Raw genomic sequence first — 17,656 nt, forward strand, 5'->3', positions numbered from 1 at the left:
TGGACAGAGATGCCTCGCAGGCTGCATGATTTTGCAAAGAGTTGGACACAAGTGAGCACAGCACAGCACACACACAGTGTGTAAAAGCTGACATTACGTAAGTCTTAAATTTCTTTGGGAACTTTGGAGTGACTTATGTACAGTTTTCAAAAGTTAATTTTTGTTGTAATCAGCCTAATGTCAATTTTTTATGAGCCTTTTGACTTTAATCTTATAGGAGTACCAATGGGCAATATATAAATGCTTTTCATAATTGTAATTCTTTCAGGCGTATATAGATTGACTCTTCTGATTGTAGTGAGCAATTAATATCACTTAATTCCAACAGATAGTGATTGCTGTAAAAAGTCCTTGGAAGGGTAATCCATAGCCTACCATTTATTTATGACTGTGTTTTTAGCACAAATGCAAAGAAATGCAAAGATTATGTATTTTTTCATGTCCACCAATAGAATGAAATCTACAAGAGTGAAGCACAATTTAGCACAAACATTTTTGTTTAAGTTTATGACTGCAGTGGAGTTTGTAAGACTGATTCACAGTTTATCAGTATACTATTTTGTGTACAAATAGGTCAAATGTTTGCCACTTTAGGGGAAAAAAGAGGGATTTAATAAACTGACAACTATTAAACTAGTAACTTTCTGAATGAGAGGGATGACTAGTATTAACACATTTTCAGCAGAAGATATTCATAGAAAAGATAATGCTAGAAATCCACTGTTTCTTAACGCTGCTAGTAACTTGTACTGTCAGAAATGGTGCAGTAAAGTGTATGGAACATACAGTGATCATCATTTCTTGTATCTATCTGTAAGCTGCATGCTTGCTTTTTCTTTTGGGTGAAAATACCTTGACATTTTTAGATTTCCTTTATCTTTTTGCCATGGTTAGGAGACATTGCTTTCTCTGGAATCTCTAAATACTTTTCAGATCTTCAGTGGGATAAGTACTTGCTGATACCATATACTCATTTATTCCAAAAGAACTGAGCGCATTGCTAGCAGACGCCATTCTGGTTTTTGTCTTATATAAAGAGTATATCTTTATATCTTTCAAACAAAGAGTATATCAGTCTAAGCGCTCCAGAATTTTTGTTGTTGTTGTTTTTCTCATGTGTGCATCCTTTAATTAATATGACTAGTTTAATAGTTAAAACACATTAATTTTTACATTTCCAGTTTTTAAATAGTTAATCATGCTTTTAAAGAAAAACGGAAACTAAAATGTCACTGTATTGGTTTGCCATTTGAAGAGACGTGCCTTGAGACATTTTTCTAATGCATTTTCTGATGTTTTTCTCTCTTTGAAGAATACTTTGAAGAGGTCTATAATAACTTGTACGCTCTGGCCTGTTACTTCAATAATTCTGAAGACAAGTGGGTTAGAAACCACTTCTATGAACGATGTTTTAAGATTGCCCAAGTCATCAAAATTGACGGTGGGAAGAAGGAAGCCGAGGCGCATGGACACATGGGACTGCTCTTCGAGGAGGACGGTGAGGAGCCCTTTGCCAGGCTGCCCTAGGGGTTTTGGAGGCTCTTGAGTCCAGGCAACCAGAAAGCATGTAGGGGTGGAGAAAAAGACCCGAGGCTTGGTGTTAAGAATGTAAGTTGTGTGTGCTGTGTGCTCAGTCTTGTCCAACTCTTTGCTACCCCATGGGCTGTAGCTTGCCAGGGTCCTCTGTCCATGGATACTCCAGGCAAGAATACTGGAGTGGGTTGCCATTTCCTCATCCACGGGATCTTCCTGATCCAGGAATTGGATTGAGCCTCTTGCATCTCCTGCCTTTACCACTGTGCCACCTGGGAAGAATGTAAGTTATTGAGATTAAAAAGCAAAGGGGTGACTTTGGACTCACCCTCTGTATGGCTACACTCATACCCCAGCTGGGCATTCAGCCTAGAGTTCCCGCAGCATCATCACGGAGAGAAAACTGCCCAGTCTTCCACCTACATCTTTCATCTGCATTGCACTGTTTCGAATTATTTTTCCTTTTGTATAGACCTTTTCATTCATTTTAACTTGATTTCTCATGTTTGAAAATGGGAAAGATGAACGGCACACATAGTGATTTTCCTAACATGCCAAATCCCATATATACAATCTCTATAACTCAGAGACCACTTGTTGTGGTTTTATAATAATTTCTGAAAGAAATATTTCTTTATAAATAATGACATGCTTAATAATATTATATTAAGACAAGCCAAGGTCTGAGACAAAACCACAAATTCATCAGAAACATATTTCTTATGGTGGTTTAATACAGATTGTGAGTAGAAATTTAAGAATTAACGTTATTTGTGGAAGAATAGTGTTTAAGATCATTTACAAACCAAATATATGGGAAGATGAAAATATTTGATCAGAAATAATTCTATTTCTCCCCTCAGAGCACTCTCATTTCCACGAGAGTTTTTAGCAATAGGACTAAAGTTAGAAAATATTTGCTATTTTATGGCTAGAACTGCCTAGAACTTTGAGAAAGGAGGGAAAAAAAGGCTTTCATGCCTCAGGAAATTGCACATTGTATTCTACAGCATGGTGGGTACAGGAACGTGGCTGATGGTCAAGGGCTCTCCTGGGTGATAGGTATGAAGAAGAGCAGAACAATTCAAAGAAGTGAGAGATCATAGGTACTAGATTCAAGGAAGGCAAGATGGAGCCAGATGGAACTGGTGTGGGGAGGACTTCACTGGTGGGCCAGTGGCTAAAGCTCCAGGTTTCAAATGCAAGTTTGATCCCTGGTCGGGGAACTAGATCCCACATGGTACACAGAGGAGCAAAAAAAAAAAAAAGTAACATGTGAAAAAAGAAGAAGCAGAAGGGACTTGTGGGGTCGTGAAAGATGAGTATAATTTAGGCAGGTAAAGAAACAGGATTAGACTCTGTAAGGCGGAACTACACAGACCAAAGCAAAATTAGAGAAAACGATAGGTGCAGCAGCTTGGTTAAAGTGGCAAGTATATTTCTGAGCAGTGACGGGGACTGAGTGTGTGTGGAAAGGCAAACTGGAAACATGCCGGCATTCAGAGTTTGGGCTTCTGTCCTTTCAGTCTAAGGAAAGCCGTGTGATAGGAGTCTCACTGTGAGACACCCCACGGGAAGAGGAAGGGGAAATGGTTAGGAAGCTGCTGCATTAACTCCACATTGAAGGAACAATCCAGGAGTATTCTAAAAGAATATATTTGAGCATATCCATAGCAAAAAAAAAAAAAACACATTTTTTTTTTTTTGCTGTACCTGTGGCATGTGGGATGTCAGTTCCCCAACCAGCGCTTGAACTGGTGCCCCCTGCCTTGGGAGCATGGAGTCTTAATCGCTGTACCACCAGAGAAGTCCCTATGGTACAATTTATGATGTCTCAAAGTAAAGGATTAGCAACATTAAGCAATACCTATACAACAGAGTTCTGTGCAGTCACAAAATTACAAATTAGAGCCAAATTCATTCGTTTAGCAAGTATCTGTTTAAGACCTAATGTCTAGAGATAAAACAGCTAGCAAGATAGACAAGATATTTTCCTTGTGAAACTAAGATTCTACTGGGAAAAACAGGACTTAACTATTCCTAGCTATTGTAACGTGTGAACTAGTGGTAAATGCTGTGATGAAAAATAAGGCAAAGGAATAGTTAGCATTGCTACTTTACATACAATATTCACCTTTTAGAAGATGAGGCATGAAGAAGGTGAGGGAGTGAGCCTTGTAAAAATCTGGAGGAAGAGGTTTTAGAGAGAGGACGTACGGAGTGCCAGGTGAAGGCTCAGCACTGTCTGGAACTCAGTGAGGAAGGTGGGGGAGGAGAGGAGCCAAGTTTAAACCAGGAGGTTGGGATCACATGGGAGCTTGTAGGCCAAGCTGAGGACTTTGGATTTTATTCTAAATTGTATGAAAAGTGAAAGTGAAAATGTTAGTTGCACAGTCATGTCTGACTCTTTGCAACCCCTGCAACCCCTTGGACAGTAGCCTGCCAGGCTCCTCTGTCCATGACATTTTCTAGGCAGGAATACTGGAATGCTGCCATTTCCTTCTCCTGGGGATCTTCCCAACCCAGGGATCGAACCTGGGTCTCCCTCATTGCAGGCAGGTTCTTACCGTCTGAGCCACCAGGAAATCTCAAAATATATATCAGTTTAAGAAAATGCTCATGGTACATTAAAGAGAAAATAAGATCCAAACGCAAGGTAAAATATAATTATATTTGGTATGTGTCATGTACCAACCAAGTGTTCACAGTGGTTGTTTTTTGAATGTGGGGATCATACATAGATGATTATAGAATTATGTACTGAAGAGTTATTACTTACTGTAATTGAGAAGTTACTTGTTAAAACTCTAGAACCTATTGTTAAAAGTAAAGTTTAGTTTTCCAGTTTGTAAAAATGGAATAAATTCTTAAGTAAAATTCAAAGTAAAATCTTTGCGTAAGCTTTTTAAAATGATTATTCTCATTTCATAAGTGAGGTAAATTGTTTTTTAAGCTCTTAAAAAATGATTACCTTTTTTTGAAGATGAGGAAACTGTGGCACAAGGAAATTGAGTTTGTCAGTGCTGGGGCCAGTGCTGACTCAGCTGGCTTCAGAGCCTGTGTTGGCAGCCACTGCCCTACGCAAACCAAGAACTGCTTTACTTTCAACTGTAAAAATCCCTGAAAATTATACACTACAGTGTAATTTAGCACTTTCTTTTTCTCTACTGTAAGTATATCTCACAGATGTTGTCTGTCTTATTTTGTATTTATAATTGGAACCATCATATTCTCCAATTATGAGAAATCAAATAATGGAACTTTCAATTACAGACTCCAGAAAAAAAGAATTAAAGAAAGAAATAACAAATAATATATGAAAATGAAAACTGAAGAAGCCAGGGCTTCCCTGATGAAAGTTTAAGAGTGGCCTCATTGAGCTTCAGACAGCTACCATAGACATATTCTGAACTCTTTTATACATTTTATTTCTGATTGTTAAAACTTGGTGTGATATTTTTTAATTTATTGCAGTAAAAAACACATAATAGAATTTACCATCCTAGCTATTTGTGAGTTCAGTAGTGTTAAGTGTATTCTCACTGTTGTGTAACCACAGTTCTGGTCTCCAGAACTTTTTCATCTAGCAAGCCTGGATCTCAATACCCATGAATCAACAATTTCTGATGTTTTAAAATCTGTGAATATGTTTGTATTGGAGGATTTCTTAATTGTTTTCTTTCTTTCTTTATTCATTCTGCTATTCATTCACTTATTCAACAAATGTTAGAGCTACTTACTGATTACTAATACAATTAGTAACCACTGCACCATATCATGGAGAAGGAAATGGCAACCCACTCCAGTGTTCTTGCCTGGAGAATCCCAGGGACGGGGGAGCCTGGTGGGCTGCCGTCTATGGGGTCGCACAGAGTCGGACACGACTGAAGCGACTTAGCAGCAGCAGCAGCAGCAGCATATCAACTTAGTGGCTGAGAGTGAAAATGAGTTTGGGAAATGTGACCAGGGTGGGGCTGCTGTGAGATTACATTCAGTGGCTTACTCACAATTAGATGCCCCGCCCTATAGCATGAAAAAATGCACCCAAATTCCATAATAAATAGAATGTTTTGTCTATAAACCTATTCTTAAGTTAGATTGTGTTTGTTTGGGTTTTTTTTGCAAATCCTTTTTAAAAGATCTGAACTCATTTTCTATGCCCTTAATCTATGCCATTGGCCACAATACCCATGCCTTTATTGCCTGATTGATAAAATGATTTGAGTTGATATTGATGAAAGTTTTAGAGATTCAGTTTCTAAGTTCATTCATTCATTCATAAGTTCAATGTACTTATGAGGAGGATAAACTAGGACTACTTAAAATATGGGACTAGAGTGACATGAGGGCTCACCTGAACACAGGGTCCCCCTGAGGTGATGGTGTGTAGCTTCCGCATATCTGATCTGATGGGTCCAGACAAGCCCCGTGGAGGCCCCGCAGCAACAGCTAGGTGGCAGCTGTGCCCAGAGGCAGGTGGCAGCCTCCTGGTTCCAGGGCTCCCATTCAGGTTAAAGCAGGGTACCAGCCGGCAGATGGCAAAGGGCAGTTTGTCACAGCGCAGTGAAGCAGGCTGCAGTCCAGGGCATGGCTCCAGCACCCTTGGGGAACTAAAGAGCAAATGAACATGAGCAGAAACCATGTCATGGGGACTAGGCACCTGGGTGCAGTCGGGGCCATTGTTCAGCCCACAAGTACCCACATGACCAGAGCACAAACTCTAGTCTCCACTGCTGCTAAAGATGGTGCTGGTATGCAATGTGGACTGGCTTCCACTGACTCAAAGGCTGGCTGTCTATCTCCAGTTCAGGTGTCTGCTAGGGTAGCAGGCATGGAGTACTCATGGTCTGACAAACACTTGTAGCAGATCAGTGGCCGTGTCTTCTCTCAGAATTGTCACCTGCTTGGAAGGACAGATGCACAAGCAGCATTCACGCCACATCTGTGGAGAACTGGAGAAAGTTCTCAGACCCTGCGCTGGTAGGAAACATTCCCATACATTCTAGAGCCACACACAGAGGTCTGGCAGGGCTGGATGGCAGAGTCTGGGGGAGAGATGGTTTTCTAAGAGCTGTGATTAAGGAAGTACCAGTCTTCTCCCTGGGTATAGTCTGGGACCAATAACAAGATGATGTGCCAGAACCTTAACTTCAGTCCTCTCTTGCCAGGTCACTATTTAGTGGTTGGGTCAGGGAACTCGGATCGAAGTCTTGCAGTTGCATTTTTATTGGTGGTAAGCAAAGAACTGGTGGGGTTGAGCACATCAGCATTCAGAGTTGAGCAAGAACCAACAGCTGCTACCTTCCTTGCTTCCACTGATTTAGGATCTGAGTCCAAGCCTTGCCTTTGACCAAACTAATGAACTTAGCACTGAGACTAGCCAGTTTCCTTGGAGTCTTGTAAGGGTTGAGTCTGTTTTCTGGGAGAGTTAACCTGGAGGATTAGAATTGGTCAAAGAAACACTTGATTTCTATCTAGCTCTCTGTCCTGTCCTGTCTCCCCCTAGTTCAAAGAGGGCTGGCTTCGAGCAGCATCTCTCACTCTGCCAACAATCTATTCCATTTCAGCTCATATGGACTTGGAATATAGACCTCCCCTCTCGGGAGGCAGAAGGATGATTAGAGTAGACGTTGGGTGACCACCCTGGGTCCTAACATTCTTCCCTGAGAACAGGCAGGGGGAGGCCCTTGTAGGAAAGGCTTAGGAAGTGCACATCTTCCAGTTCCAAAGTTCTTCGTCTGTAACTGTAGCACAGGGATTGAGTAACAGCTGACCCAGACCCATAGCGTTAATCCCAGATTCTGCTAGTAACTGGGACTTCTGAAGAAGAGTTGTCCTGGTTGGCTTGCTCAGTTCAGGGCCTACAATTTACTAGTGACAGCCAATTCTTTGGGCAAATTCTGAATGGTGTATTCCAGTGGGATTTGCCAGGGGGGCAGAAGTAACCAGAAGGAGGGTGGTGTTATGAAGGTACAGTGGAATGGCTCCCCCTACCCCAGACCATCTAGTAGTGCAAGACAGATCCAACACAGGAGGCCACCACTATATGGGATTCCCTGGTACTTCAGGTGGTAAAGAATCTGCCTGCAATGTAGGAGACCCGGGTTCAATCCCTGGGTTGGGAAGATCCCCTGGAGAAGGGCATGGCAACCCACTCCAGTATTCTTGCCTGAAGAGTTCTATGGGCAGAAGAGCCTGGTGGGCTACAGTCCATGGGGTCGCAAAGAGTTGGATACGACTGAGTGACTAACACACACACACACCATTGTCAAGGACTGTCCCCTTTACCATCTTGATCTCATGGAGCGGGGTAGAATTTGGAAGCCTACTTTTCTTGTCTTGTACATGGATTTGATGGTGATTTAGTCACTAAGTCAGGTCTGACTCTTGTAATGTCATGGACTGTAACCCTCCAGGCTCCTCTGTCCACGGGATTCTCCAGGTAAGCATACTGGAGTGGGTTGCCATTTCATTCTCCAGGGGATCTTCCTGACCCAGGAATCAAATCCAGGTCTCCTACATTGCAGGCAGTTCTTGCTTCCCTGGTGGCTCAAAAAGTAGAGAATCCAACTGCAGTACGGGAGATGTGGGTTTGATCCCTGGGTTGGGAATATCTGCTGGAGAAGGGAATGGCTACTTACTCCAATATTTTGGCCTGGAGAATTCCATGAACTGTATAGTCCATGAGGTCTCAAAGAGTCAGAAATGACTGAATGACTTTCACATTCACTTTATCCTGTCTTGTAATAGTCAGCCCTTTCCTAACACATCCTCTACCCATTGTAAGAAAGATGCCCCTTTTCATTTTATTTGCATGAATTTTATGAGGGGCAGTAGTTCAGCTTTCCTCTCAGTGAAGTGTCCACTGTGTATTAGGTAATTACTTTCAAGATCATACACACACACACCACCAATGGAATTCTATCACTGAGAGTCCTAACCCCATAGGGCTTCCACTGCTAAAGATTGTTCGAAGCTAGTTCCTGCTAATGATCTCTAGCCAGCCATCCTGAAGGCTGACCACAGTATCACTAGTATTCTCTTCCTACTCCCATCTTGGTCTTTGATTTCTTTCCAGCCCCCCTGACTTGCTTCCAGAAGGCCATGTTATTGGCCTGGAGAGATGCCCGGTTTGCTGGGACAACTGCCATGCTAACAAAGTAATTGGTCAGCCGCACTCACAGCAGGCCTACCAGAGCCGCGCTGCTCTGAGAAAACTCAGAGAGACAGGAGCAGAGCAGGTGTGCAGGTCTCCCATTGCCCTTCCATTGGATGCTCCATGTTTAGGGAACTGTTGTCACACTCTTGGTATAATTGGGGACCAGACCCATAACAACATGACATGGCAGAGCCTTGACACAAGCTCTATCCTGTCACCTCAGAATTCATCGTTTGATGTCAGATCAGCGAGTCCTTCCCCTGTGATTGGTATGGAGGAGCGAATGAGGTCTCTGCATTGTGATTGCGGTCACAGGATTGTTTGTTGTTTGGAGAAGGAAATGGCAACCCACTCCAGTTGTCTTGCCTGGAGAATCCCATGGAAAAAGGAGCCTGGTGGGCTACTGTCCATGGAGTCACAAAGAGTCGGACACGACTGAGCAACTAACACACATAGAGTGTGGCAAAGAAAAGTATAGGATATGTCACAAGACTTGCCACGTAGGCATTCATAATTTGGGGAGCCCCAACCTCTTTCCTGTCAGGAGAGAACTCTAGGGTCTAAGCCTTCACCATAAGTCAGGATTCATTGCCCTAAAAACACTAAACCTAACTGGCTTCTCTGGAACTTTGCCAGAGTCCATCTCTTTTTCTAGGAAACTAGTCTTCAAGGTATCAGCTCTGGACAAGTTAACCATTCCTTATTTGTTAAATCTGGAAGTTCTGTGTAAGGAGTGATATGAACATGCAGAAACTAGGGTCAGATTATAAACACAGAACTGCTATCCTTTAAAGACTAGGACAAAATTGGTAAGACGGTAAGTTTCAAAAGGACCTCTACCACCAAAGACTCGCTATTTTAAAGAGTTAAACTAGAAGACCCCTGTGCTGTACCGTATGTTCTCATTAGTTGCTTGTCTTCTGTGGAGTGTCAGTAGTGTACATGCGGAGACCTGAACGGGAAGGAAGTCCAAAAGGGAGGGGGTGTATGTGTATGTGTGACTGATTCATTTTGCTGTTCAGTAGCAACTGACACACTGTAAAGAAACTATACTCCAATAAAAATTAACTAAGAACAAATGAATGAACAAAAGTAAGAGAAGATCCACTTTCAGTCCTCGAAGAATGCCTGCTAGATGCTGGAATTGAGTGAGTGCTAGTCCTACCAGTGAGCAGACCCATGGGCAGACTGTCCATTCTGCTTGCCTTTAAATACCTAGACTAAATATTCCTAACTGAGAGATGTAGAAAATGAAAAAAAAACAAAGCATTAAAGTGAAAAACAAACCTATAAATGGAACAATTAGAAAAATTCCTAGTGTCTTTAGGAAGATAGAAGAAGACAGTAAAGTTTAAGGATAAAACCTAATGAGATGACAGTGAGACCCAGATGAAGTAAGGAAGGCTTTCAATGAAATACAGTTTTCATTTAAATGAAATGAAATTATTCATAATTTCAATGAAATGAAATTAATTGGTGGAATTAAACTACAGAGGAGAAACAGAAAACAGCAGGATTGTGTGCATGCTCAGTCACTTCAGTCGTGTCCAGCTCTTTGCAACACTATGGACTGTAGCCCACCAGGCTCTTTTGTCCATGGAATTTTCCTGTCAAGAATACATGCCTTCCTCCAGGCGATCTTCCCAATCCAGAGATCAAACTGTGTCTCCTGCATCTCTAGCACTGCAGACGGATTCTTTACTACTGAGCCACAGGGAAAACCCTAGTGTATAAAAAGTTGACACCACGGACTATTGAATCAGTGGTGTTGAGGGTAGGCAGACTTGAAACGTTTTCCTGAAATGCAGGTGAAAGACTAAGAAATGAAAGCAATGACATTATAAATTTGGAAGTTTCTGAGATAGAATAGTTGATGATGCTAAGTCACTTCAGTCGTGTCTGACTCTGTGCGAACCCATAGACGGCAGCCCACCAGGCTCCATCATCCCTGGGATTCTCCAGGCAAGAATACTGGCGTGGGTTGCCATTTCCTTCTCCAGTGCATGCAAGTGAAACATGAAAGTGAAGTCGCTCAGTCGTGTCCGACTCTTCGCAACCCCATGGACTGCAGCCTACCAGGCTCCTCCGTCCATGGGATTTTCCAGGCAAGAGTACTGGAGTGGGGTGCCATCGCCTTCTCCGAGAATAGATGATAGTTGGAATGAAAACAATAATCAAAGATATTTTAAGAAAGCTTTCTTGACCCCCCCAAAAGATCTGAGTATGCAGGTTGAAATAGCTATTTATATTCTCATCGAAAATATAAGGAATTATCATAGCTTGATAATTCTCAGGAAATTTTTTGAACGACTCAGATTAAGACAGATTCCCACCTTTATCTGAAGAGAAAACACAGATTGCCTGCATTGAAAGCAAAATTAGATGGACTCATTTTTTTCTCCTTTGCAACAAAAATGCCATGAAACAAGCAAAAAAGTAGAGTCCAGGGGATTTGAGGGTAGGGGAAAGAGAATGGGCTGCTATAAATTTGAGAATATTCTACAGAAATAAGTTTTATTCCCATGTGAAGCAACTGAAAGATACTCTTACATATGCAACCTTCAGAAAGTACACTGTGGATGTAGTTTCCCTGTATGCTATATTCTGTAACCCAACAAGAGATAAATCAAAATTAAAAATATTAAGAAGAAGGAAGTCCTAATATAAAAGAACTGACAGTATACACCGGAACTAGTTAAATGTTAAGTGTATACAAAATGTCAATAATTTTGGAGATAGAAAATACAAAGTATAAAAATTGTGTTGTATACAACATACACTCCTTTGAAGGAATGTTTAAAATTGTGTGATTTAAATTTTTCTCTTTATTATTTTTTAAACATTTTATGGTAATGTTAATTACTTCAATGTCTTATTTTAAGATTAAATTTTATAAGAAACAGTTAAACATAATCTATAAAAGATAGAAACTATAAGCAAGTATTTATTTTAGTCTTAGATGGGAAAGACCTTTGAAACATAAAAAAAATGGAACAAAGCACAAAGAAAAGTGATGGAATTTATGGAAAGGTAATTATATCTTCTCACTGCTCCAAGTTCAGAACCAATTCAGAAGAAATACTGGAATCAAACAGATCATAATCGCTAAGGCTAGGTGGGGAACAGAGCTTGTATCTGTTCAAATCAGATCTATTATCTCACAGAGTTCATCATAACCACCTAGTTGCTGAAAGTCAGCTCATGCTGACTCTCCTGTGGGTTCTAAGCTTGTGCCTGTGAACTTCGGCATGGCACTTGAGGACAGAGTCTAGAGAAAATGAAAGTTCAGGATTTCATCAGTCAGATATATTGTTGTTCCTTCTGTGTGGTAAGAAGTAAACAGGGAAGGAAACAGGAGGTCCCCTCACGGAAACAGAAAGCTAGCGAAATAGCTTCCCCTCTTTCAGAAATACTGACAGATTTGATACATACTTCAAGAAAAATAATTTATTGAAGACCTCATGTAATTAAAGAGAAGCTAAAACTTGAAATTATTGGAAAGAAATATGATAACAGATTAGTACTATATAAAGAACATGTACAAGTTGGTAAGAAGAAAACACTTAACACACATAGTATTACTACAAACAATGCTAGTAGAGGTGATGGAATTCCCACTGAGCTCTTTCAAATCCTAAAAGATTATGCTGTGAAAGTGCTGCACTCAATATGCCAGCAAATTTAGAAAACTCAACAGTGGCCACAGGACTGGAAAGCTCAGTTTTCATTCCAGTCCCAAAGAAAGGCAGTGCCAAAGAATGTTCAAACTATCATACAACTGCACTTATTTCAGATGCTAGCAAAATTATGCTCAAAATCCTTCAAGCTAGGCTTCAGCAGTACACAAACTGAGAAATTCCAGATGTACATTCTGGATTTAGAAAAGGCAAAGGAACCGGAGATCAAATTGCCAGCATCTGCTGGATCATAGGAAAAGCAAAGGAATTTCAGAAAAACATCTACTTATGGCCTCACGACTATGCTAAAGCCTTTGACTGTGTCACAACAAATGATGCACATTTGATGAAACACAACAAACTGTGGAATATTCTTAAAGAGATGGGAATACCAGCCCACCTTACTTGACTACCGAGAAACCTGTATGTAGGTTGAGAAGCAGTGGTTAGAACTGAACGTGGAACAGCTGACTGGTACAAAATTGGGAAAGGAGTACATCAAGAGTACATCAGGTGACCGATATATTGTCACCCTGCTTATTTAACTTATATGTAGAGTACATCATGTGAAACGCTGGGCTGGATGAATCACAAGCTGGAGTCAACAACCTCAGATATGCAGATGATACCACTTTAATGGCAGAAAGCAAAGAGGAACTAAAGAGCCTCTTGATGAAGGCGAAAGAGAAGAGTGAAAAAGCTGGCTTAAAACTCAACATTCAAAAAACTAATATCATGACATCTGGTCCCATCACTTCATGGAAAATAGAGGGGGGAAAAGTGGAAGCAATGGCATTCTATTTTCTTGATCTCCAAAATCACTGTGGATGGTGACTGCAGCCATGATGTTAAAAGATGCTTGCTCCTTGGAATAAAAGCCATGACAAACCTAGACAGCTTTTTAAAAGGGAGAGGCATTTGCTGACAGAGGTTTGTCTAGTCAAAGCTCTGGTTTTTCCAGTAGTCATGTATGAATGTGAGAGTTGGACCATAAAGAAGGCTGAGAGATAAAGAATTGATGCTTTCAAACTGTGATGTTGGAGAAAACTCTTGAGAGTCCCTTGGACAGCAAGGAGATCAAACCAGCCAATCCTAAAGGAAATCAATCCTGAATATTCATTAGAAGGACTGATGCTGAAGCTGAAGCTCCAATATTTTTGGCCACCTGATGGGAAGCGCCGACTCACTGGAAAAGACCCAATGGCTGGGAACAATTGAAGGCAGGAGAAGGGGGCGACAGAGGATGAGATGATTGGATGGCATCACGGACTCAATGGACATGAGTTCAAGCAAACTCAGGGAGATAGTGAAGGGCAGGGAAGCCAGCCTCGCTGCAGTCACAAAGAGTCATGCACAGAAAGAAAATAGAATGCCATGACTTAGCAGCTGAACAACAACAAATTGTATACAATAAACTCTTATCTAACCAGTCTAAATGCTATTTTCCAATGATTATAGTAAAAAGAGCCACCACTTATTGAGTGCTGTGTGTTAGTCACTATAAAAGTGCAAATTCTGACCAATGGTTTATGAGTACTCACTTCCAGGCTGAAGCTTGGAGGAGCAACTATGAGTCCTTCCTTTTACTTCTGTTTTTGCCATGGTGGCCATGGAGGAATTATGATGAGATGGTGAAATCTTGAGTTGGAAGCAGCCTGTTCCCTGAATGAGCACTTGGAGGGGAGCTGCTCAAGAGAGTCACCCAACCCTAAGGGGACTTCACCCGAATAAGAAAATTCTGTTTCCGTTTCGTCGCTCAGTCGTGTCCGACTGTATGCCACCCCTTGGACTGTAGTCTACCAGGCTTCTCCGTCCATGGGATTCTCCAGGCAAGAATAATGGAGTGGGTTACCGTTTCCTTCTCCAGGGGATCTTCCCGACCCAGGGATCAAACCCGGGTCTCCCGCATTGGAGGCAGACGCTTTAACCTCTGAGCCACCAGGGAAGCTTTACTTTCTCTAAGCCCCTGGGATTTCAGGGTCTGTTTACTACCATGGTGCAGCCTCATCTAACTTTGACTGATACAGTCTCCAACACTTCAGTTCAGTTCAGTTCAGTTCAGTTCAGTCACTCAGTCGTGTCCGACTCTCCGCGACCCCATGAATCACAGCACGCCAGGCCTCCCTGTCCATCACCAACTCCCGGAGTTCACTCAAACTCATATCACAGAGTCGGTGATGCCATCCAGCCATCTCATTCTCCGTCGTCCCCTTCTCCTCCCGCCCCCAACCTTTCCCATCTCCAACACTTACATGCCCTCATTTGAATGAAGGATTTCACAAGTCCTGTGAATGGCTTTTGGCTATTTCTCTGAAAAAGTCACACTAAAGCTTTCCTTTGGGATGTGATACATAATGTCTTTGAGCTTTTCCAAAAACTTTAATTTTAACATTTTGAGACACTTTACAAATCTTTCTTAGTTTACTAACATAACTTAGTCTCCCCAAAATTCCATTTCTATTTTTAATGTAGAAAACATAGATGCATTTCTATGTTTTCTGTGTTACAGCACGTTTCTGTGTTGTTTGAATATAATAGATGAGCAACATATTTATAATCCAGAAAATAAAAATGGGTGACTTTTAAAGCTCGCTGATCTAGAATCAGTCCTTCACAAGTCTGCAGTAGTGTTTTGCCTGCTATCCAGGGTCCTAAACTATTTCAAGATCCCATGATTATCATCATTGAAGACTAAATCCAGGAGGAAATAGTGGTCTACTTGGCCGATCCAGTCTTGAAGTGTTAGCACAGAGACTACCTGATCTTGGGTCTTGAAATTGGGATCCAAAACTTGAGCTCGCTCACTCAGTCTGGACTTCTCATTCCCTTCGCTGAAATCTCTCAAAGTTCCCTCTAATTCAGTAACTCAGTGTGGAAGAACCACCAACTGTGAGAGCAAAGACATCAAAAGTACACAAATAGCAGATGTGATTGTCAGCACTGAAGACTGCTCACAGACGCCTCAGACCCTCATCAGTCACAGATTCTCTAGATGCCTTCTCTAAGAAGTCAAGGGAGTCTGATCTGCTATCCTCAAGATAACCTGCCCTGAAAGTATCTCTGCCACTCAGCCCCACTGAGCCGTCATCTCAGGAAACATCCAGCTATCTGTGGACATTCTCAGAACAGGTTTTCACTGCTGAAGTGCAGCTTTAGAGACACACATGTTACATGTAGATCCTTGCCATGAATATACAGACTCTCATTCTATGCCTGTAGGGACGCTGTTGTTTTGTCACTCAGTCATGTCCAACTCTTTGCGACCCCATGCAAAGCCCAAATACTGAAGTGGGTTGCCATTCCCTTCTCCAGGGGATCTTCCCAACCCAGGCATAAGACCCAAGTCTCCCACACTGCATGCAGGTTTTTTTTTTTTTACTGTCTGAGCCACCAGGGAAGCCTAGAGACATTGGGTGGTCTCGAACCATACCAGTATCTCTGATCAAAGAAAAAAGCCCTGTAGCCCTGCTCACCACCTAATATTCATAGGCTTCTGTATCCTTATATTTTTATCTTCTAGCTGCCCCAGCCTTGGGGCAGAGATTCTGTGCAGGATGGTTGCCATTCTCAGCCTGTTTTCTCAAGCAACAAATGTGATTGTTAATGTTGACTTGGACAACATTTTTATGAAAATGCTGAGATCTCAACCCACACATCCTGCCCCTGAAGCAGAAGTAGTAACGCCACCACAGATCATGGGCTGTGGTAAAAGGAGAGCAGGCCAAGGGTCTTATGCTCCCTGAAGTTCTACAGTCTCTCTCTCCCACCTAGAAAAAGCACCGGGATTCAAATGAGTAGGACTTTTAAAAATGTGTGCTCATTCACTCAGTCATGTCCGACTCTGTGTGACGCCATGAACTGTAGCCCACCAGGCTCTCCTATCCATGGGATTCTCCAGGCAAGAATGCTGGAGTGGGGTACCATTTCCTTCTCCAAGGAACTTTTAAAAATAGGTAAATCATTGTTATATGTTAAAAAAAAAAGTAAAGCATTCCAAAATTAAAAATTATTGGCAACACTTTTAGAATTGATCATGACACACAATTGGGCCTCAACACTCTTTAGGGTAGAGTTTCTGGCTGTGCTCAACCTGGAGTTTGACTCATAAATTTCTGGGACCCTTTTCATTGTTGCCATCATCAGCCTGGCTTTCTTCCCTCCCACCTTGCCTTCTGTATCTCTCTGTGCGTTCGTATTTTCAGATCATCATCTGCCAGACCATTAGACCCCCGTCCTTCATTGGATGCCTCTTCAGAAAGTAAAGGAGCCCTCTAGTCCCCACCCTGTCTCCTCTCTGCTGGAGCTCAGATTCGCCACCGGCCTGGGCTCCCACATGCACCTCACTCGTAGCCATGTCTGGGATACTAGTTGTGTCTGGGTTTAGTGGGGTAATAAGCCTTTTTCCCCCCGCCTGCAGCCTCTTATTCTGGAGTCACATGTGCTGCCCTGCCTTCCTTTGCTTCCCCAGCGTTGGTGCTGACCGCTCTCAGTACCTTGCACAACCGAGACGGGACCATACTGCATGTGAATCTGACACTCATTTGAGAGAAATTTCAATCCTATTTGCTATGGATGGAATTGGGATCCATCAAGAGATGTTGATTTTATTTTTTTAAGAGAAGGCCTTCTTTTTAAAAAATTTATTTGCTTGTTTGTTTTTGTCTGTCCTGCGTCTCCATTGCTGCGCATCGACTTCCCCTGCTTGTGGTCAGTGGGCTCCTCGCTAGTTGTGGTACGTGGGCTTCTCACTGTAGCGCCTTCTCTTGTGGAGGAGCGTACTCCCCGCCACCAGGGAAGCCCTTCTAGGTGCGGGCTTCAGTAATTTTGGCTTATGGGCTCTACAGCGTGGGTTCAGTAGTTAAGGCACACGAACCCAGTTGCTCCCGTGGCATTTGGAATCTCCCCTGACCAGGGATCAAACCCATGTCCCCTGCATTGGCAGGCAGACTCTTAACCACTGGACCATCAGGGAAGTCCCCAAGAGGTTGAATTCTCAACCTCAAGTATGTGTGAATGTGACCTTATTTGGAAATAGAGTCTTGGTGAACGATCAAGTTGAAATGAGGTAGTTAGGTGGCCCCAATCCGATATGACCAGCATCCTTATAAAAAGAGGAAATTTGGGTGCAGGGAAAGACATGTACAGAGGGAAGATGTGAAGACATAAGGAGAACCTCATCTACAGGCCAAGGGCCAGGGGACCTCCCTGGTGGTCCAGTGGTTGAGGCTCACCTTCCAATGCCAAGAGTACAGACTCCACCCCTGGTTGGGGAGCTAAGATTCCACGT

General features: G+C 42.3%; 1 protein-coding gene across 1 annotated transcript in view; it reads left to right on the forward strand.

Moving 5' to 3' along the window:
* TTC29 (tetratricopeptide repeat domain 29) overlaps positions 1-17,656 on the forward strand; it is a 249,786-nt gene that overhangs the window by 35,833 nt on the left and 196,297 nt on the right. The window contains exon 4 of the mRNA XM_088827845.1: positions 1,313-1,498. Within this exon, the coding sequence (XP_088683971.1) occupies positions 1,313-1,498 (186 nt within the window). The remainder of the gene's footprint in view (positions 1-1,312; positions 1,499-17,656) is intronic.

The sequence above is a fragment of the Moschus berezovskii genome, chromosome 19 (assembly GCF_049115385.1).
Source record: "Moschus berezovskii isolate FMDL1 chromosome 19, NW_MosBer_1.0, whole genome shotgun sequence".
Lineage (NCBI taxonomy): Eukaryota > Metazoa > Chordata > Mammalia > Artiodactyla > Moschidae > Moschus > Moschus berezovskii.